The sequence below is a fragment of the Hypanus sabinus genome, chromosome 20 (genome assembly GCF_030144855.1).
Source record: "Hypanus sabinus isolate sHypSab1 chromosome 20, sHypSab1.hap1, whole genome shotgun sequence".
Classification (NCBI taxonomy): Eukaryota; Metazoa; Chordata; class Chondrichthyes; order Myliobatiformes; family Dasyatidae; genus Hypanus; species Hypanus sabinus.
In genome coordinates this window covers 39,298,026-39,321,005 of record NC_082725.1, presented here as the reverse complement: position 1 = coordinate 39,321,005, position 22,980 = coordinate 39,298,026, and the positions used below count along the sequence as shown (strand labels likewise).

Genomic DNA, 22,980 nt, shown 5'->3' with positions numbered 1-22,980 from the left:
GATTTTGGAAAATAGGAGCGTGATCCACCAGGGTCCTGTTGTTCATCCACACATCAGTGTCTCCCAAGCTCCTTTACGTGTTTTTCCCATTTCTTGTTCCCTTTTCATAAGTGCCTTTGCCCAACAGACACAATAGGCTAAACACTTTCTCTGTTAAATATCTTTACAAGTGGACATTTACTTGAGCATCACACACAAAATGCTGGAGGAACTCAGCAAGTCGAGCAGCATCTACAAATGGGAATAAACAATTGACATTTTGGGTCGATGCCTTTTATCAGGAATTCATAGATGCTGTCTGACCTGCTGAGTTCCTCCAGCATTTTGTGTGTTGCTCTAGATTTCAAGCATCTGCAGAGTCTCTTCTGTTTGTCTGGCTGTTTACTTCCACCACTCCAATCACTCACAAGCAAATCAGCTGCCTACTTGAAATGTATTTGGGAATTATCTTCTCCACTCTTGCTGTAAGTGTTAGCTCTTGCCATGATTCACACTTCCTCCAGGTTAACTTCTTACAATTTAACAATTTATGTGCAGAAACACGTGGAAAGTCTGCTATACACAATTTAAATAAGCTTGAAGCTTTGGAATTCTTTTTTGGCAACACACAAATCCGGCAGGCAGCACATTCATTTAGTGTGCATGAAGTTCAAAACTATTGTAACAATTTAAAAAAATAGCATCAGATAACATCTTTCTATATTTCTCCGTTGTGTAAGACAGGAACCTTCAATTATGGTAAATTCCAACAGATTCTCTGATCTCAAATCTCAAGTTCAACTTCATAAAGTTAATATAGAACAATACAACACAGTACCGGCCCTTCGGCCCACAATGTTGTGCTGACCCTTAAACCCTGCCTCCCATATAACCCCCCACCTTAAATTCCTCCATATAACTGTCTAGTAGTCTCTTAAACATCACTAGTGTATCTGCCTCCACCACTGACTCAGGCAGTGCATTCCACACACCAACCACTCTCTGAGTAAAAAACCTTCCTCTAATATCCCCCTTGAACTTCCCTCCCCTTACCTTAAAGCCATGTCTTCTTGTATTAAACAGTGGTGCCCTGGGGAAGAGGTGCTGGCTGTCCACTTTATCTATCCCTCTTAATATCTTATATACCTCTATCATGTCTCCTCTCATCCTCCTCCTCTCCAGGGAGTAAAGCCCTAGCTCCCTTAATCTCTGATCATAATGCATACTCTCTAAACCAGGCAGCATCCTGGTAAATCTCCTCTGCACCCTTTCCAATGCTTCCACATCCTTCCTATAGTGAGGCGACCAGAACTGGACACAATACTCCAAGTGTGGCCTAACCAGAGTTTTATAAAGCTGCATCATTACCCCGTGACTCTTAAACTCTATCCCTCTACTTATGAAAGCTAACACTCCATAAGCTTTCTTAACTACCCTTTCTACCTGTGAGGAAACTTTCAGGGATCTGTGGACATGTACCCCCACATCTGCTCCTCCACACTACCAAGTATCCTGCCATTTACTTTGTACTCTGCTTGGAGTTTACCAAAGTGTACCACCTCACACTTCTCTGGGTTGAACTCCATCTGCCACTTCTCAGCCCACTTCTGCATCCTATCAATGTCTCTCTGCAATCTTTGACAATCCTCTACACTATCTACAACACCAGCAACCTTTGTGTCGTCTGCAAACTTGCCAACCCACCTTTCAACCCCCACATCCAGGTCGTTAATAAAAATCACGAAATATACACTTTTCCTTCGCAAACAGGGTACCAACATGAGCGCATTAGAGGGAACTTCAAGGGTAACTCAGTCTCTCCCACCACTTGCCTTCAACTGCAGGTCACAAATCATCAGCCACTGCTCACCTCCTACAACAGCCAAGTAAAATAGCTGAAGTGGGCGGCACAGTAGTGTAGCAAAACACTTTACTGTGCCAGCGATTGAGATTCGATTCCCACCACTGTCTGTAAGGAGTTTTACATACGTCCCGTGACCACATGGGTCTCCTCTGGTCTCTCCAGCTTCCTCCCACATTTGAAAGCTATAGTAAGTGTTACGGATTCAAGCAACAATAAATATATGAGTGAGGCAGGGGTTTTTATAACAACCAAAACTTTACTTAAACACTGAAAACAAACCCCCAAAAGTAAATAAATCACTAACGTAACCGGAAATCAGCTGCTGTGCGGCAGCTTAAACAGTTCTTAAAGCAAGGAAGCTTAAACAGTTCTTAAAGTGATGAAGCTTAAACAGTTCTTAAAGTGATGAAGCTTAAACAGTTCTTAAAGCGACGAAGCTTAAACAGTTCTTAAAGCGATGAAGCTTAAACAGTTCTTAAAGCGATGTTGCAAAAACAGTTCTTCAAAGTAGTATTGCAAAAGTTCAAAATGCTTACAGTCCATTTAAGGGAGAGATTTTTTAAACGATTTAAAATCTCTTTCACGTCGTCTTGCTTCGATTCCCAGGCGAACTACTTTTCCCACGAAGATGGAAATGAAACGGCTTAAAGGTACTGACCTTTCCTTTACAAAACTGTTCCCAATCCTTTCTGCTATTATTCACAGGGATTAACACGGGGACAGTCAAAGAATTCCTTCCGAATGAGGATCAAACAAGTTCGAACCCATTTCACCGTCAAAATCGATTTTCCTCGATCTTTTAACTCCCGAACTCCGATCTTCACTCTCCACTGATTCTCAACTAGCAGTATTATAAAGAAGCTGCTGGCAATGACCTTTTAAACTTTAGGCATTAAATAAAACTCCATCTTTCAACCACAGTGCATCATAATATTAAATCACCCAGTGGCATGAAGTCAACATGGCAAATCCAGCCACGAACTGCCCCTCCTCACAGGGAGGGGTCCTCGTTTTATACCCTGTAAAAAAAACTGTCACATGACATCTACTGGCGGGAAAATGACGTCACTCCACCATCACAAGACCATTACCTCAAGTCCAGTATGGCTTCAACACCTGTCACGTGACAAGTACACCATGTGTCATGTGTCACGGGTACGTAACATAAGGGATAGTAAGTTGTAGGCACGGCAGGTTGTGACACTTGTGGACTGTCCCCAGCACAGCTACACACAACGTTGGTCGTTGACACAAATGACACATTTCACTGTATGCTTCAATTAACACGTGGCATCTTTAAAAACGATGGAAGAGAGATTGACTGCACAGGAAGCAAAGGCTGGCAGAATTTTGCTCCATGTGGTGCAGAGTGCAGCAGAAGGATTATTAAATTGAGGAACCAAATTCCTTTAGGCACTGCCTTTAGCAAGCCAATCAGGAAATGCATTATTGTATTTAAACATCATACTAGAAGGCATTTAAAATAACTCCCAGGAAAAATACACAGATCATAATTCCCATAAACAACTGAACAACTGCTTTGTCCAATATCCTATTGTAAACCTTTCATAATTCAAAGCAGGACAATTCCCCACAGTCAGTCACTAGCCTGGCTGGAGTCCCAAAACAACATTTGCTCCTTTCAATGTTTCCATTCAGCACTTGTCACGCTTCCAGTTTCTATGATAAACGTACACTATTAGATACATTAGGCTGAAGCACAAAAAAAAGAGGCCATTCAGCACACTATGTCCATGTTAGTAGAAAAACCGCCCTGTAGACAAACCCCACCTTCCGGCACCAGATCAGTAGTCTTGCACGTTACAGTTCTTCAAGTACCTATCCATGAGCAGCTGATGTGTGGTTGAGGTCTTTGCCCTTTCAAAGTTCCAGATCACTTCCACCCCCTAGATGAAATATATTTCGCTCATCTACCCACTAATCGTTTATTTTATAACCTTATTGAAATTCTCCACCCCCCACCCCATGGTTACTTTTTATGATCTTTATCTGTACATCCCTACCCTGCTTTTTCCCCTCATAACTAGTCAAATTCCTTTATAGATTCTCCTTAAATTGATTTGCGCACACCAGCAATTGTGCTCAGCATTACTACCTTTGAGTCTGTAACTCATGGGTTAAAGAATCTCTCTAGAGACTTAAGCACATGATCCAAGGTGGCATTCCCAATAAAAGTTCTAGTCATAGAGCACAACAGCAAAAAAAAGACCCTTCAGCCCATCTTTTCCATGCCAAATTATTATTCTGCCTAGTCCATCAACCCACACCTGGACCATTGCCCTGCATACCCCTCCCGTCCATGTACTTATCCAAGCTTCTCTCAAAAGTTGAAATCACACCCACAACCACCACTTCCTCTGGCAGCTTGATCCACTCTCAACTTCCTCTGAATGAAGATATTTTCTCTCAGGCTCCCCTTGAATATTTCACGTTTCATCCTTAACCTATGACCTCTATTTCTAGTTTCACCCAACCCCAGAGGAAAAAGCCTGATTGTATCAACTCTATCTATAGCCCGCATAATTTTGTATATCTCTATCAAATCTCCCCTCACTCTCTTACGCTCCAGGGAAAAAAGTCAATTTTTCCCTATAACTCAGGTTCTCAAGTCCTGGCAACATCCTTGTAAATGTTCTCTGTACTTTTTCAATCTTATTGATATCTTTCCTGTAGGTAGGTCACCAGAAGTGCACACAATATTCCAAATTTGTTCTCACCAACATCTTTTACAACAATATAACATCTCAACTCCTATACCCAATACTTTGATCTATGAAGATCAATGTACTAAAAGCTCTCTTATGACCATATCTAACTTTGACACAACTTTTTAGGAATTATGGATCTATATTCCCAGATCCTTGTGTTCTATCCAACTCCTCAGTACCCTACCATTCACTGTACAAGTCCTACTCTGGTACGTCCTCCCAAAGTGCAAAACCTCATACTTGTCTACATTAAATTCCATCTGTCATTTTTCTGCTCGATCTCCCAGATGGTCCACATCACACTGCGAGCTTTGACAGCCTTCCTTGCTGTCCACTGAGCCCTCAACCTTGGCTTCATCCACGAATCTGCTGATCCAGTTTACCAGAATGTCATCTAGATCGTTGATATAGATGACAAACAACGGACCCAGCACTAATCTCTGATGCACACAAGACACAGGCCTCCAGTCAGAGACGCAACCATCTCCTACCACTCTTTTGTTTCTCCCACTAAGCCACTGTCTCATCTTAAATGCCTTCTTGACCAGCCTCCCATACAGGACTTTGTCAACCACCTTGTTAAAGTCCATGAAGGCAATATTCACTCTATATCCTTCATAATTTTTTCTGGTAACCTCCTTAGGAAAAAAAAGCCATTAGATTGATCAGACACGACCTACTACTCACTACATATCACACCCCCTCTAATTGGGGCCTCTACACTTAATGCCCACATCTTTCTAGATACAGCTGTACACTTGCTCATTAATGCAAATGTTTAATCAGCCAATCATTTGGCAGCAAATCAGTGCTGAAAAAGCATGCAGATGTGGTTCAAGAGGTTCAGCTGCTGTTTAGACCAAACATCAGAATGGGGAAGAAATGTGATCTATGTGACTTTGACCATGGAATAATTGTTGTTACCAGGCAGGGTGGTTTTAGTACTTCAGAAATTACCAATATCCTTGGATTTTCACATACGACGGTTCGTAGAGCTAATAGAGAATGGTGCGAAAAACAAAAAACATCCAGTGAGTGGCCGTTTTGCAGGTGAAAATGCCTTGTTAGATGAGAGCGATCAGAAGAGAAAGGCCAGATTGGTCAACTGACAAGATTGTAACTGTTGTAACACATAATTCAAATTACATGTTACAACAGTAGTATGCGGAAGAGCATCTCTGAATGCACAGCACATCGAACCTGGAAGTATAAAAGTTTAACATCATCTTTCCCCACCACCACTCCATTATCTACCCTGGCACTCAGGTTCCCATCTCCCTGCAACTCTAATTTAACTCCCCAAACCCCCACCCAGAGCAGCGCTAGCAAACCTTCCTGCAAGAATATTGGTCTTCCAAGAGCACAATGATTCAAAAATATGAAGCCCTCCTTCCTGTACCATTCCCTTAGCTACATGTTAAACTGTATTATCTTCCTGTTTCTGACCTCATTCACACATGGTACTGGTAAGATCCAAAGCCCAGAGGTCCTGTCTTTTAACTTAGCACCTAACTCCCTACACTAACTTTGCAGGACCTTGTCAGAAACCTGATGGCATGAACACCAATTTCTACTTCAGGTAATTTTTTTCTCTTCCCACTTCCTCTTCAGCTATTCTCCACTCTTCCACTCTGGCCTCTTACCTCCTCCTCACTGTCTATCACCACCCCCCTGCCCCCCCGGTACCCTTCCTTCTTCCCAGTTCTCCCATGGTTCACTCTCCTCTCCTATCAGATTCCTTCTTCTCCAGCCCTTTACATTTCCCACCCACCTGGCTTCACCAATCTCTTTCTAACTAATCCTTCTTCCCCCACCCCCCCCCGCCCACTACCTTTTTATTTGGGCAACTTCCCCCTTCCTTTCCAGTCCTGCAGAAGGGTCTCACCCTGAAATATCGACTGTTTATTCATTTCAACACGAGTGGATCTGCAGATGCTGGAAATAAATAAAAACACAAAATGCTGGCAGAACTCAGCAGGCCAGACTGCATCTATTGGAGGAGGTAGTGACAACGTTTCAGGCCGAAATGCTGTTATTACCTCCTCCCATAGATGCTGTCTAGCCTGCTGAGTTCTGCCAGCATTTCGTGTTTTTGTTTATTAATTTCCATAGATGCTGCCTGGCTTGCTGAGTTTCTCTAGTTCCCCACTGAAGTTTGTAAGAAGCTTGCAGGTGTAGTTTGCATGCCACACAAGAGGTCTCCCTGTTTTCCAACACCGTACAATAGGAGCATTCCATTGTCCTGACCTGGCCTGAGGGAGGGGCGAGGGGGATGGGAGAAACTTAGAAGAAATCTACCTTAAACCCTGCCTCCTCTCACCAAAGCTTCCTGAGACAAAGCCTCAAGCACCCCACTCACACTATGGCTGCTCCCAATGAGCTGCAGACCTCACTGCGATCAGCGGTTCAATTTTTTTTAAAAATAAGATAACACACAAAAGAGATACACTCCCTCCTCTGAATGGCAAATATTTCTTACAGTTACCGGATGAAGATGAGGAGGACGTGCACCCTTGTGCTGGACTGATATTTACTTATACCTCGAAGCTCACGTCGCTAGAAAACAACTGAACTAATTTTGGAATTGGAATACATTTACTACTGGCACACGTGCCAAGATACAGTGAAAAACTTGTTCATAATGTTCATAACAGATGAAATCATTGCACAGTACATTGAAGTAGAACAAGGTTACATAATAACAGAATGTAGAATAATGAATTACACCTACAATAAGGTTCAAAATGACTCAAGGCTAAGAGCCCATTTTATCATCTAGGGAACTTTTCAATAGTCTTAACAGCTAAATAGAAGCTGTTCTGGAGGCTGACGGTATGTGTTTTCATGCTTTTATATTTTCTGTTTCATCTTGGAAGACTTAAGAAGAGAGAATGTCCAGGGTAGGTAGGGTTTTTGGTTACACTGGCTGCTTTAGTGAAGCGGTGAGAAGTACAGACAGAGTCCATGGAGTGGAGACTGGTTTCTGCAACGTGCTGAGCTGTATCCACAACTCACTGTGGTCACGTGCACAGCCGTTACCATACTAACCTGTTATACACCCAGATAGGATACTTTCCATGATGCATCCACAAAAATTGGTGAAGGTTGATGGGGATATGCCAAATCTTTTAGTCTCTGAGGAAGTAGTGATGCTGGTGACCTTGCCCGTGGCATCTACATGGTAGGACCAGAACAGGAATCGGGTGATGTTCTCTCCCGGGAACCTGAAGTTCTCAACCTCAACACTGTTGATTTAGACAAGAGCAAGCGTACAACCCAACTTCCTTAAGTCAATGACCAGCTCTTTGGTTTTGCCAACAAAAAAAAGTTATCTAGTAGAATGAATTTTAGAAAATTTCTAAAATATAGCAAAGGAAGCCACCACCATAAAAATATAATAATGACTGTGGGAGTCAATTGAGGCCTTGTGCAAAACTCAACAGCAAAAAAATAGAATGAACAGCCAGTCAAGATACATATTATGCAGCTCATCTCATCTATTTAATGACCTCAGACCCTAATGACCTTGGCACATGCTCCAAGTGTATCACTTATCATGTATCCAAAACGAGCTAATAATCAATATTAAGGTCTCAATCGAGAACTTAGTAGATAAACTATAGCGCGGCCTCTTCAATAAGACATCAAGGTTTATGCATTCTTTTGATTAATATTTAAAGGGTGGAGTTTATCAAGTATAAAAACCGGCTTGTGCTCCTCTCTCCCGGCATTTAGAGCTCACACTAAGCCAAAATTAGTCACTGAATAAATGCTAAGGGTATCCTCTTACCCCCATGACACCGGAGAACATTCAGAATATTGTAAGCAGTTATTTCAGTTACGAATTCCAGAAAAGAGTCTGCTTACTGCTCCTGTGGTGAAACTTCACATACCATTGGAAATGCACTGATCTTAGCTTCTGGTGGTGCTTTAAGGATTTTTGCCTTCACAGAAAATGAATGCAGACACAGACAGGTCAAAGCAGCCATTACTTTGACAGACAGGAACAGACAGCAACTTTCTCCAATGAGAATGGACGGATTGTGACTATACAGAACAGTTGTTCTGACCTTCAGACAGAGAAGATCTTTTTCACTGAAATATTTTCTGTCATGTTCTGAATTTATAGATGACGCTTGGTTTGTAGTGTCAAGGCAATTCTGTCTAATAGATTCTCGCAACAGAATGCATTGACATCAACAGTTCTTTGATTTTGCTCCTTAGAAGTAACTCTTCAAAGTATCTGAAATAACACCAGGCTTCCCACCAAATAAATGGGAACGTGATGCAAAGAGGCTTCAAGGGGATGTCGACAAGCTGAGTCAGATTACAATGTGGAGGATGTGAAGTAACACTATATTCTGGGGAGAGAAAAATAGCTGAGCAGTTTATGTAAATCAGAAAATTGAGATTTTTTATGATTAAAGGGCTCTTGGCATCTATGTACATAATTCACTGACACAACTCAACTGGCTAATCCATTTTGCTTCTGTATACCTCCCCGTCACCATCTGAGACTCTGTCAACAGTGGTGGTGACATTAGTGAATTTATAGATGATGTTTGAACTGTGCCTAGCTACACAGTCATGAATAAAGAGAGTAGAGCATTGGGCTAAGCAAGCATCCTTGAGGTGCGCCTGCGTTGACGGGCAGCGAGGAGATGTCATGACTGAGGTCTCCCAATGAATCCAGTTCCAAAGGACGGTACATAGGCCTGGGATTTGAAGCTTGTTGAAGGAATGATGGTGTTGAGTATCAAACTATAAGTGATAAACAGCAGCCTGACAAAAGTATTTCTTTTGTCTGGATGGGCCAAAGCCCAGTGGGAGAGCCAAAGACTGTGGTCGCTGTAGACCTGTTGAGGCAGTAGGTCCAGTGCAGGTGCTCAGACAGGAATTAATCCTAGCCATCAGCAACCTCTCAAAGCACTTTATTACAGTAGATGTAAGGGCCACCGGGCAACTGTCATTGCAGCAATGCAACCTGCTCGTCATAAGCATCAGTATGATTGATGCCTTTTTGAAGCAGATGGGAGTCTCCAGCTGCCGAACTGAGAGGCTGAAGATGTCCTTGAGCATACCAGCCAGTTAGTTGACACAGGCCTTCAGTACCTATCTACATACACAGTCAGGGCCTGTTGCCTTTCGCCCATCTTTAATGTTCTGACGTCAGCTTCCGAGTCTGATATCATAGGGTGTAGTTATTCTCCCTTGAAAAGCATGAAAAAAAAGGTGCTTTCACCAGAGAGTTAGACATCACTGCAAATGATGCCTCTAGGTTTCACCTTTCAGCAAGTAATGGTCTACAAACCCTGCTGGGGCTAACGTGCTTTTGATTGTGTCTCTGACTCCACATGGAATTACCTTTCCGCTCTCACGATGGTCATCTTGTAATTCAAACCTGGATACCTTGTCGAGCTCTGGATCACCAGCTTTAAGTGCCACCAATCTCGCACTCAACAGACTGTGAATCGCCTGATTCATCTGAAGCTTCTGGTTTGGGGGCGTTCGGTTAAGTTCTTGAAGGCACACATTCATCTACACAGGTTTTGATGCATTGGTGGCATATTTATTCAGATCTGAAAATGGATCGCTGAATGTGGTCCAGTCCACCAATTTAAAGCAATCTTGTAACACTCCTCTGCCTCCCTTGATTACATTTTCACAGACCTCTCCACAGAACTGCAGCCTTCAGTCCCTGCCTAATTCTATTAAACAAATACTTGGGTACTTATCCCAACTACCCTGTCATATTATTTGAATTGGATTTCATTTTAAGCTTTTTAAATACGTTTTAAAAACACCTTTATATTTTAACAAGCAAACTCGAGGAAATCTGCAGATGCTGGAAATTGAAGCAACACACACAAAGTGCTGGTGGAACGCAGCAAGCCAGGCAGCATCTATAGGAAGAAGCACTGTCGACGTTTCAGGCCAAGACCCTTCATCAGGACTAACTGAAAGGAAAGGTAGTAAGAGATTTGAAAGTAGGAGGGGGAGGTGGAAATGCAAAATGATAGGAGAAGACCGGAGGGGGTTGGCTGAAACTGAGAGCTGGAAAGATGATTGACAAAAGGGATACAGAGCTGGAGAAGGGAAAGGATCACGGGACGGGAGGCCTAGGGAGAAAGAAAGGGAGAGGTGAACACCAGAGGGAGATGGAGAACAAGCAGAGTGGCAGAGAGAGGAGAAAAAAAAGTGGTGAAAAAATGTCAGGGATGGGGTAAGAAAGGGAGGAGGGGCATTAACAGAAGTTACAGAAGTCAACGTTCATGCCATCAGGTTGGAGGCTACCCAGCCGATATATAAGGTGTTGTTCCTCCAACCTGAGTGTGGCTTCATCTTGACAGTACAGGAGGCCATGGATAGATGTATCAGAATGGGAATGGGACAAGGAATTAAAATGTGTGGCCACTTTCAAATTTCTTCCTATCTATCCTTTCAGTTAGTCCTGCATGCATTGTTTCTCTTTGAATGTCAATGTGCTAATTCATTAAGTGTGTTGAATAAATCTTATGAACTTGTTCCCCTGGTGACTCATCAAGTTTACAGTCTGGTGTGCAATTACATCCTTCCAATCAGAAACAACACTATAAAAGAATTCAGTAAATTGCTATCTCATGCACTTAATATACAGTAAACTCATCTCCAAAGCCACATTATTCTTTGTAAACACCACTTAACAACTTCGAAGTCCTGAAGAAGGGTCTCAGCCTGAAATATTGACTACTATTCACTTCCATAGATGCTGTCTGACCTGCCGAGTTCCTCCAGGATTTTGTGTGTGTTGCTTTGGATTTCCAGCATCTGCAGACTTTGTGTTCTTGATAATTAATTTAGATGTAGTATCATACATCTAGTACTCCTCAACCAATGTAATTAGAACAACCTGTCACCCGGAAGACAATCTATTCTCTTAATTATTTAATACAACAATCTGATCATCTCCAGCTCTGTGCTCCTCTGAATCCTAGTGCTGTACTCAATTAAGCCAAAATGGTTTATACAGAGAATTTTCTCATGCTCCTCTTTGCAATTGTTTCAAGGCCACAATATCACTTGCTGTGAATGGTAGCAAAAACTGACAGAAATACTCCAGGTCAGGTTCAAATAAGGTACTCAGTTGTCAAAGAACAAATCCAAACAGCCTATTTGCTCCTGCCATTTGGCATTTCATTTGAATGCCCACATCAGACTCCCTGAAAAGGCAATGTACACTTAAGCTCCTGGACAGCGGAAATGATCCATGGAATGTTCGCAAAGGCTCCTTGAAAACAAGCAACTTGTGGCAATCCTCCCCCCTATATCCAGCAGGAGCAGAGCCTACAGATCCCACATCGGTATCTACTGGGTTCTCTGAACTCAAAGGACTTAAGCGGAAGCAAATCACCCCAAGGGATTACCCAAGAAGAGATTTTTGCATTATTATTTTTCACATTAACAGTGGCATATATCGCAGAGCAGACATCATTGGATTAGTAATCCAGACGCCGAGGAAAATAACCCAACTGAAAATTCAAATTCCACCATAGTAGTTCTTGATTTTGTATAATTTTGGAAACAATAAGTTGAAATTAGCAAAGGACTGTATTCCTGTTAAAATATCATTAAAAACACAACTGGTGCCCTTGAAGAAATCTGCTATTATTAGTACGTTGAGTCCAGTCTATTATCAATGTGGCCAATATTTAATTGCCCTTTGAGACAGTCTAGCACAGGGGTCAGCAACCTTTACCACTGAAAGAGCCACTTGGACCCGTTTCCCACAGAAAAGAAAACACTGGGAGCCGCAAAACCCGTTTGACATTTAAAATGAAATAACACTGCATACAACGTTTTTTTTGCCTTTATGCTATGTATAAACAAACTATAATGTGTTGCATTTATGAAATTGATGAACTCCTGCAGAGAAAACGAAATTACATTTCTGCATGCAACAAAAACATCCGAAAAAAAGACGTTGGGTTGAAAGTTACTTTTAAGTAAAATATTCAATGTCTATTTGAGTCCTTCTTGTATTTATGAAAAACGCCGAACTTAAATTTTCCGCCAGCAGCAAACCAAAAATAACGTCAGCCAGCTGTCATCCTGAAAAATGAAAGGACTATTTCACTGAACAATGAAAAAATATGAATATAAGTAAAATAATAGGCAATTAAAATATTTATCATACTTGGTTAATGGGATTTCTGCTCCTGGACCTCAGCGCACAGCGTCTGCACATCAGGGCTGTATGATGTCACCTTCATCTTTACACAGGATCGCAAGCTGTCATCTGTGAGGTTTTCAATATCACTCCATTTGTGTTTCTGAGCAAGAACGGCCTTCTGACGGGCAACATCTTCAAGGTCTGCTGTCAAGCGTCTAAACTTGGACACCCATATGTCTTTGTCGGCTATGTCGGCCAGTTCCATCTCAAGATCAGGTTGACTCACACCTGCCAATGCAGTCGTATTCAGTAGGGAAGGATCGATGCTTAAGGGAGTGACCGGGAAGGATAATGTGTTTTTTTCCTCTCTGAACTCACAGAAGCGTTTCCCAAACGATGTTTGCATTGCGATGATTGCAGAATGTAAATACTCCGAAATTATCATGTCGTGACCTTGTTTGAACTCTCTCAAATTGGGGAAGTGAGACAAAGTGCCTTTCTGTAAATCTCTGGCAAGCACTGTCAACTTGCGCTCGAATGCCAAAACATCCTCCAACATGTGCAGGGCTGTACGTCCTTTCCCCTGAAGAGCTGTGTTCAGCGTGTTCAGGTGCGCTGTCATGTCTACCATGAAGTGTAGCTTTTCCAGCCACTCTGGCTGTTCCAGCTCAGGAAAGGTGAGCCCTTTGCTGCCCAGGAAAGTTTTCACTTCTTCCAGACACGCGACAAAGCGTTTCAGCACCTTCCGTCTGGACAGCCAGCGATAAAAACACGTTGTAGCGGTGTCAGTAAACTGCAGTCAAAGATAGCTTTATTCGAACTAAACAGCCTTGCTTTTCAGCTTCCCTCAACCCAGCCCCCATGGACGCAGATGCTGCAAAAGACGCGTACTCACAAACCCCCGTAGGCTATCTCCCTTAGCCGGAATGCTGGCTAATTGTGAGCCGTTTTATGATGTGGCAGGAAATGTGTCGCTACACTTAGGTTGTACAAGATCACCATAATTACATTTCAAAAGCTAACAAACTAACATAAAATACATTTTAATTAAATACTGACCAATTATTTCCCAAAGCCACAGGGAGCCGCAGCACAGAGGTGAAAGAGCCACAAATGGCTCGGGAGCCGCAGGTTGCCGACCCCCGGTCTAGCAGGACACGTGTATAAAACCATCAAATAAAGCAACCATGAGGAAATCTGCAGATGCTGGAAATTCAAACAACACACACAAAATGCTGGTGGAACACAACAGGCCAGGCAGCATCTATAGGGAGAAGCGCTGTCGACGTTTCGGGCTGAGTCCCTTCGTCAGGACTAACCGAAAGGAAAGATAGTAAGAGATTTGAAACCAGTGGGGGGAGGGGGAAATGCGAAATGATAGGAGAAGACCGGAGGGGGTGGGATGAAGCTGAGAGCTGGAAAGGTGATTGGCAAAAGTGATACAGAGCTGGAGAAGGGAAAGGATCATGAGACGGGAGGCCTCAGGAGAAAGAAAGGGGGAGGGGTGCACCAGAGGGAGATGGAGAACAGGCAGAGTGATGGGCAGAGAGAGAGAGAGAAAAAAAAGAGGAGGGGGAAAAATATATCAGGGATGGGGTGAGAAGGGGAGGAGGGGCATTAATGGAAGTTAGAGAAGTCAATGTTCATGCCATCAGGTTGGAGGCTACCCAGACGGAATATAAGGTGTTGTTCCTCCAACCTGAGTGTTGCTTCATCTTGACAGTAGAGGAGGCCATGGATAGACATATCAGAATGGGAATGGGATGTGGAATTAAAATGTGTGGCCACTGGGAGATCCTGCTTTCTCTGGTGGACCAAGTGTAGGAGTTCAGTGAAATGGTCTCCCAGTCTGCATTGGGTCTCACCAATATATATATATAAAGCCACACCGGGAGCACCGGACGCGGTATACCACACCAGCCGACTCACAGGTGAAGTGTCACCTCACCTGGAAGGACTGTCTGGGTCCCTGAATGGTGGTGAGGGAGGAAGTGTAAGGGCAGGGATGGGGGTGGGGGTGACGAATGGACAAGGGAGTCGCGTAGGAAGCGATCCCTGTGAAAAGCAGAAAGTGGGGGGGAGGGAAAGATGTACTTGGTAGTGGGATCCAATTGGAAGTGGCGGAAGTTACGGAGAATTATATGTTGGACCTGGAGGCTGGTGGAGTGGTAGGTGAGGACAAGGGGAACCCTATCCCGAGTGGGGGGGGGGGGTGGGCAGATGGGGTGAAGGCAGATGTGCGGGAAATGGGAGAAATGCGTTTGAGAGCAGAGTTGATGGAGGAAGAAGGGAAGCCCCTTCATTTTAAAAAGGAAGACATCTCCTTCGTCCTGGAATGAAAAGCCCCATCCTGAGAGCAGATGCGGCGGAGACAGAGGAATTGCGAGAAGGGGATAGCATTTTTGCAAGAGACGGGGGGGAAGAGGAATAGTCCAGGTAGCTGTGAGAGTCTGTAGGCTTATAGTAGATATCAGTAGGTAGGCCCTCTCCAGAGATGGAGACAGAAAGATCAAGAAAAGGGAGGGAGGTGTCGGAAATGGACCAGGTAAATTTGAGGACAGGGTGAAAGTTGGAGGCAAAGCAACCAGCTGGACTGCAGCTCATTTGCCACAATCTTCTCCCGCCAACCGAAAATGAATACTATCCTTACTATACATGCACATTGAGGGATTAACTTTTAAAAGAAATTCTCCCTATAAACTGCCTAAATCTGCAGAGAATTTAAACGGGTCACTAAATGACTAGTTACATGAACAATCAGGAAAATTCACAATGTACAGAGGCTTATGGGCTGATATAGGTTCATTATCACTCTTGTTCCTGACCCACTTGTTCATTAGCTCACATCGCCAGCCCTTACTACCTTGCTCTCAATTACACAACTGACATTGCATCTCAATCATTGTGAAACTATCACCCCAAGGACATCTGGCTGGCAAGTAAATATTTCAAAGCTTTTTTGTACAAAACTTGCTCCCTGAGTCAGCTCCACCTACTTACCAACATACGAATCTCTGACTGTAAGATACTAAATTAATAAACTGGTTCTTGCTCTGCCTTTTGAACAGACTATCAGCTACACGCTTCTCAGCTGCCGACACTTGCTTTCCTTGTTTTCTTCCTTATTGACGACACTACGATTCTGCTGCAGCCATTTACAGGAAATGATGACTGACTTGTAGCAGTGCCCAATAATCTGAACGCCTTCCAACAAACTGTTGGCAAATCTTACTGTACATTATTCTGCAACAGTGATGACGTAGTTGCCAACCCTAAATATATCTGCCTATCTGACAGCAAGCCGGCGTTTACCGTAGTTTTCTCTGCAGTTGACCCAGTCACAAACTAATCCTGCAGCTGAATCCATTATCTTTACAACTTAAATGCATAGCATCAAACTTTATAGAAATAGTACTTTGATACCAAATGTGGAATTCTGCACAAAGTTTTAATGCTTCTCCCCTACAGAAAATGTCACTCAAAAGAAATGTCTGCAGCCAGATCACCATCATCCACTTTGTGAGTGGATAAGAATTATGCACTAACCATGGGATAAGGGCATGGCTTTGAAGACAATGCAAAGGCCCCCTTTGCTTGCAGGGTTCTGATAAACAACTGCCCAGATTGACTAAATAAAGGTGATAATGAGATCTTCAAAATGTATACATTTAACAGTCACATTATCAATCTTGCTTCTCAGGCTGTAGTCTAAAATGAATATCCAAACAAAAATTGAGATACTAAACTCAAGAAAATCTGCAGATGCTGGAAATCCAAATCAACACACACAAAATGCTGGAGGAGCTCAGCCGGTCAGCCAAGCAGTTGTTGTTTTGGGCTGAGGCGCTTCTTCAGGACTGGGAAGGGGGAAGATGTCAGAATAATAAGCGGGGGGGGGGGGGGGAGAAGCTAGCCGGAAGGTGACAGGTGAAGCAAGGTGGGTGGGAAAGGTCAAGGGCTGAAGAAGAAAGAAGCTGATAGGAGAGGAGAGTGAACCATTTGAGAAAGGGAAGGAGGAGGGGAGCCAGGGGGAAATTAGCTGGCAGGTGAGAAGTAAAAGGTCAGAGTGGGGAATAGAGGGGAGGAGGGATTTCTCCAGAAGAAGAAGTCATTATTCATGTCATCAGGTGGGAGGCTACCCAAACAGAATATAAGGTGTTGCTCCTCCACCCTGAGGGTGTCCTCACCTTGGCTCGAGAGGCAGCCATGGACCGACACATCAAAATAGGAATGGGAATTGGAATGCTAAAAATCAATAATACTAGACATATATTGTAGACAATCACAGTGCCTCATTATCAGTCTTTGGTCCACTGAAATATACAAATCAAGCTTTCCACAAATTACCTGTGGCCACGTCCTGCGTTAATGGGCTGACTGGCCATTGTAAATTGCCTCTAGTGCAGGGGTTCCCAATCTGGGATCCACAGACTACTTGTTTAATGGTATTGACCTATGGCAGAAAAAAGGTTGGGAACCCCTGCCCTAGCCTGTGGGTAAGCGTGTGTGGGGAGGGGAAGGGGTTGGCTGGTGACCCAGAGCCAGGTTTAATATCACCAGCATACGTCGTGAAATTTACTAACTTCGCAGTAGCAGTGCGATGTAATACACGATAATAAGAGAGGAAAAGAAAAGTGAATTATAATGTGTAATAGTTAAATTACATTAGTGCAAAAAAAATAAGAAACAAAACAAGTATTGAGGGAGCATTCATGAGTTCAATACCTATTCAGAGAATGTAAAAGAGGTAAGGAGAATTAGTGTAGCATTTCCATGCTGTGGTTCTCTTTGAATCTATTGGGAAGGTATAATGGCAAAGCACTTTCCTCTCATTTGACTAGAACAATGAAATACTTCCTTTATGGCCTAAGCATTTCCTCTGGCCTTTCCCCAAGCAGCAGCTATTTGAAATCTTGACAAGCTTTATCTTAATTACAGCTGTAGATTAACATAACACACTGACTCATTCCATTAATAAGGCCACTGACTTTCAATCATGCCCACTATGGCTGTTTCTAGATTCGTTATTTGTCAGTTATACAATACAAAAGTCCACGTGCAAGTCTTTCGATCTATGAGAAAGAAAATGAAGTTTGAGTATACAAAATGAAGAAATTAAACAAACTTTCTGAATTATGGTCGAAACTTAAGGGATTTTAGATTGTCGTAAAAATCCAAATTAGTTATAAAGACCAGCTCTCTCAACTGACCACAGGATTCTACCACATACTCAACTCTTATTATCTACAGAAACAGCAGTAAGTTATAGCAGCTTCAGAAACTGTAAGGTTTTAAACAAGCCAGCATTGATTCAACGCTCTCTTAAACTCAAAATATATTCCAAAGCATTTTATAGCCAGAGTTGTCAAGTCACTGGCATACACAACAGCCAGACTAGTTATGGCAAGAGCCTGCAATAATAATGTGATGAGAATCAGGTAATTGGTCTTTACAATGCTGAGATACGTATTAGACCAAATACATCTGACAATTCCCTTTCCTCAAAAACATAAGGATCTTTTTATCTCTATTTCAGCAGGCCAATGTGGTATTGATTTAATGTCTTATCCAAAGGACAGCAGTGCTATCAGTCCAGCACCACTACAGGATTGCACTGGGCAGTCAGAGGACGCTTTTGGACAAAATGCTGGAAGGGAAATGGAACGCACGGTATGACTGGCACCAATGAGCCACAACTAACACATCACAAAGAAACCAAAGACAAACAAATGAGCTCCAGTGAAGCAGCCCACACCGCCATACCCACAGAACCATTTCTCATATTTGCATCACCATCTATGAACCACATACAAAGTACGCCCACCAAAGTTCGTTCAATGTGAGTGGCCCATGAAGTTCTCAAGATTGGTCCCTCACCTCTTGAATCTGTGAGCTTTCATGCTTTGAGCAGGTTCAAATAAGAGAATATTCTCAATTTTGTGTGTTCCTAACCAGACTGTGATTGCAGAATTGTGTCCCTCACAATCCTGTCCGGTTAGGTCGTCATAATATTTAGAAGCGAATGGAGTTCCATCTTTTAATTCCTGCATTTGCCCATTACCAATCTAAAAAGGGAAATGAAAGTTATCAAACAGATCGTATTTTCTGAAGAATCAAGGAAGAGGGACATGATGGTTTTGAATATGACCAAGTTTTAGATACTTTTATGGTTTCTCAATGCCCGGGGTGGGTGGGGAGGGGGGAAGACTGTGATTCCACTTGCAATAAAGCATATCATTCAGCTGAGTAAAAATGTTTAATATTTAGTCTCTACAGCAATAAGGACAATGTTAAGAAAGGATTTATAACTTCAAGGTTACTCTGTCTTCAGGAACTTACCAAATCATTTTGTAATCTATTAAAGAGATATGTAGGAAAGTAAACAAACAGCCCAACAAATTTGCCTCACATACAAGAGCACCATGAATAAATCAATTCCTGTGGCTTTTTAAAATTTCACTTACAAGGGATTACAAAACTGCAATCTCATGCTGCTTTAGAATCTCCTGGGGGTGAAATAAAATGCCATACTATCAACAATAGAAAATTACAAAGAAAGTCCTCATTTGTGGGAGGGGGCACAGCTGCCATTACGTGATTCCAGTCCAAGTGCACTGGAGAAAAAGATGCCTAGGCACTGATTAACACTTAAAAATAGGCATCTCATCAAGTTACACCATGGCTTTCTTTTCATCTCCCTGGTCAGGTGACAGCAGCTTTCTCTACACTCCCCCCGAGATATCTTAGTCAACATATTTCTCCAAAGCTATCTTGGTGATCCATCTGTGTCAGCATAGTGCAGTTGGTTGATTCTGTATTAGCAACATTCTTAAGCAGTTAAAGCAACACCAGGCATTTTTTGTCAAATAGAATAAATTATATTTGGCACAATAAAGTGAACCATCTATCTCTAATACATCATGCCCCTCCAATCAATACAATACCCTTTCCCACAGCTAAACTACTCTTGTCACCCCACACTCTCCCTTTCTGCCACTCTCGCTATCTTTCCCCCTTCCTCCTCAGAGATACTAACCCCTCTCCACCTATCAATACTTGTTTTGAACTGCCATGTGGCATTTAGACTCATGTATTAGCGATTCAGAAACGCAATCACATTATAACTTTGTAACTAATAAGTTAAAAGAATTTGTATAATATTGTGAGGCTAACAACTCCATCTACAAATCATAAGACTGTTAAATGTTTCCCTAACACATTAAGATGAACTCGTGACCTCACGATCTACCTTGTTAATGACCTTGCACACCTTACTGTCTACCTGCACTTCCTTAGCAACACCTTTTTCTGCACTCTGTTGCTGTTTTAACTTTACTAATGCACTGTTGTAATGAATCGAACTGTACGGGCAGAATACGAGACAATTTTCTCCACTGTAACTCAGTCACGTATGGCAATAATAAACCCACTTACCTTTTTAAAAATAATTACCGATTTATTAATCATTGTAAACCTTGTTTCCCCGCCCACATTTTGTCATCTACTGCTCGTGTGCTCTACCAAATCATCACTGGATCCCAACTTCCTCCTCACCACATGGCGCTCCCACCTATCCATCCTACCCGCGAAGGTTTACTGATGACCTCCCCTCTCCCTCAGGGGTTTACAGCCCCACATCCCTTCTCTCCTCTTAACCCGCCTCCTTTGCGGCGCCTTCTCACTCCATGCAGATACATTTTCCCTTTCAACTGAGCAGGCAGTAGGAGCAATCCTCAGTCACTCCGCGGCTGCACGCCACCGGGACCCGGGTAAACACATCCCGGTCACATCTGCGATCGCCCGCTGGCCACAGACCCTCATTCCCCCCTCGTACCACTACCTCCGAGCACGTACGTCCATTATTCCCCCCCCCCCCCAATCCTCTCCCGGGGTCGAGCACGATGCCCCCTCCCTTCCCCCCTCGTTGGGGCTCGGACATTTCACCCGCCTCCACCCCCTGGAATATACATTCATCTCTCCCAGGAGGGCGCCGTCTCCGCGTCTCCCACACTTGTCAGAGATGCTGGAGCTGGACACACAAACTGCTTGCTGTACGTTAGACGGTCTCGTCCCGAAACGTCGCCAGTTCACGGCCTGACTTGCCGAGTTCCTCCAGCTTTTTGCGCGTCCCACAGCTGGCCCCAACTTCCTCGGGCACACGCTCCCTTCTCCCTCCACACGCACGCCAGGCACCCCTCGCACCTCAGTGATGTCTTCAGCGGGCGAGGCGAAAGCCCTGAGCGGTTTGTAGCCAGTCCAGCGCCTGGGAATTCCGCCGAACGACCACGGAGCCTCGTCCCAGTGGCGAACCCAGGGAGACCGCGCATCCGCTCTGCCCCTTTACCCAGAAGAAAACACAACAGCGCCCCACCTCAAACTCACTTCATACTTGCAGTTGTTTTTTCCTCTCTCTGACAATTTCCCGCCTTCTTTTTCACTCTTGCTGGGTATTGCTTATCCTTCTGCTCGCGCATCTCCACTCTAAAATCAAATACTGACATCACAGCACTCTGGATGACTAGAACGAAACAAATAAGATTACTCATTCTCGCTACAACTAAATTATATTGAGCTTGAACAGCGTTAGAATTAAATACGTAGATTACCTTTCCCGATCTCAGGACGCCGCAGTCAGTGAGGCACTTCTGGAAGTATAGGTTGTTGGAAGTGAGGCTACCGTTTGGTAGCCCCAAAATCCCAAAGGTGATAGCTGGATAAAAGTCTTTTAGAGATGTGAACTGAGCAAAGGTTAACCAGAATCCCAAGAACCAATCGTTTGGATCCAGTATGAATATATGCAGATCGGAACACAGACAGGACTCACCAGTTAAGGTAATCGTTGGGTTATTTGATGTTTCTTGACATCTATGCAATGGGCCAGGAAGAGCTAGGAATAGATTATCATGAAGAGCACCTGGACATTCACGAGGCTCAGGCAAGTCATGTTGGTAAACTGGAAGCTGCAAATGTATCTGGTTTCCTAATCGGTTTGATAGACGATAGGATGCATGGCAGAGGAGTCATTGTGTAAAAAAAGTATTCACAATGAATTCTCCACTACACTGTAGAAAGCAAATGCAGGTTGGGTGATTTATTTACAGAGCACCCACGCTGGACTGACTCTCAGTTTCAAGATGCCTACTGCTTTCTTTCCCCATCCCAAGCATCTGTAGTCTCCTTCAATGTTCCAATTAAATCCTTATGATCTTGAGGAACAGGCCATCATCTTCCATCTGGGCGTTTGGCAGTTTCCTGCAGTTAGTATTAAATTTTACAGGTTCAGAAAAGTCATTCCCCCGTGATTAAACTCAACTGAATATCGCCGTTATTAGCGCAGAACCGATTCGTCGAGCATCACCGCTCCATCCGCCAAAAGCAAAACTTCCCAGTGGCCAAACATTTTAATTCCAATTCCCATTTCCATTCTGTTGTGTCAGGCCATGGCTTCCGCTTCTGCGATGACAAGGGCACCTTCAGTGTGGAGGAGCAGCACCTTATATTCCATCAGGGTTTCCTCCAAACTAATAGCATGAATATTCATGACGCCTTCCAGTTAAAAAAAAATTCAGTCCCACTCCCCTCCTACTCTCACTCCATCTCTTACCTCTTCTCACCTGTCTATCACCCCTTCTGGGGTCGCCTCCTTCCCTTTCTCCTCTGGTCCACTCTCCCTTCCTAGCAGATTCTTTCCTCCCAGGCCTTTACCATTCCCACCCACCTAGCCTCACCTTTCACCTTCTAGCTAGCCTTTTTCTCCTTCCCCCACCTTTTTATTTTGGCATCTTTCCTCTTCCAGTCCTGAAGAAGGGTCTCAGCCCAAAACGTTGACTGTTTATTCCTTTTCATGGATCACGATCTGCTGATTTCCCCCAGCATTTTGTGTGTGTTGTCCACCTAGTTTATAGATATACACACACACACACAATGTCATTATATATATATATATATAATATGGTAGGTCTGACACGGTGCACGGTTGTCAGCAGCCCAGGAGCGCCGCAGGGGACCATGCTCTCTCCGGTCCTGTTCACCCTGTACACATCAGACTTCCAATATAACTCGGAGTCCTGCCATGTGCAGAAGTTCGCTGATGACACGGCCATAGTGGGGTGTGTCAGGAATGGTCAGGAGGAAGAGTATAGGAAACTGATACAGGACTTTGTGATATGGTGCAACTCAAACTACCTGCGTCTCAATATCACCAAGACCAAGGAGATGGTGGTGGACTTTAGGAGACCTAGGCCTCATATGGAGCCAGT

The 22,980-nt window shown here is 43.5% G+C and overlaps 2 protein-coding genes across 3 annotated transcripts in view; both read right to left on the bottom strand.

Moving 5' to 3' along the window:
• Nucleotides 1–21,111, bottom strand: part of nod1 (nucleotide-binding oligomerization domain containing 1) — a 73,141-nt gene extending 52,030 nt beyond the window's left edge. Inside the window, exons 1-2 of one of the 2 annotated variants that reach the window (XM_059945364.1) lie at nucleotides 20,924–21,111; nucleotides 18,599–18,786 (exon numbers count right to left, since the gene is read on the bottom strand). The gene's annotated coding sequence lies outside the window, so the exon portion shown is untranslated. The remainder of the gene's footprint in view (nucleotides 1–18,598; nucleotides 18,787–20,923) is intronic. The other variant, XM_059945363.1, reaches the window with a different exon arrangement.
• LOC132378684 (general transcription factor II-I repeat domain-containing protein 2-like) lies at nucleotides 12,532–13,726 on the bottom strand. Its single transcript, XM_059945789.1, has 2 exons — nucleotides 12,746–13,726; nucleotides 12,532–12,660 (listed from the first exon to the last, which is right to left on the bottom strand). Exon 1 carries the CDS (start codon nucleotides 13,350–13,352, stop codon nucleotides 12,750–12,752), a length of 603 nt encoding a protein of 200 aa, XP_059801772.1. The 5' UTR covers nucleotides 13,353–13,726; the 3' UTR covers nucleotides 12,532–12,660; nucleotides 12,746–12,749.
• Nucleotides 21,112–22,980: the final 1,869 nt, after the last annotated feature.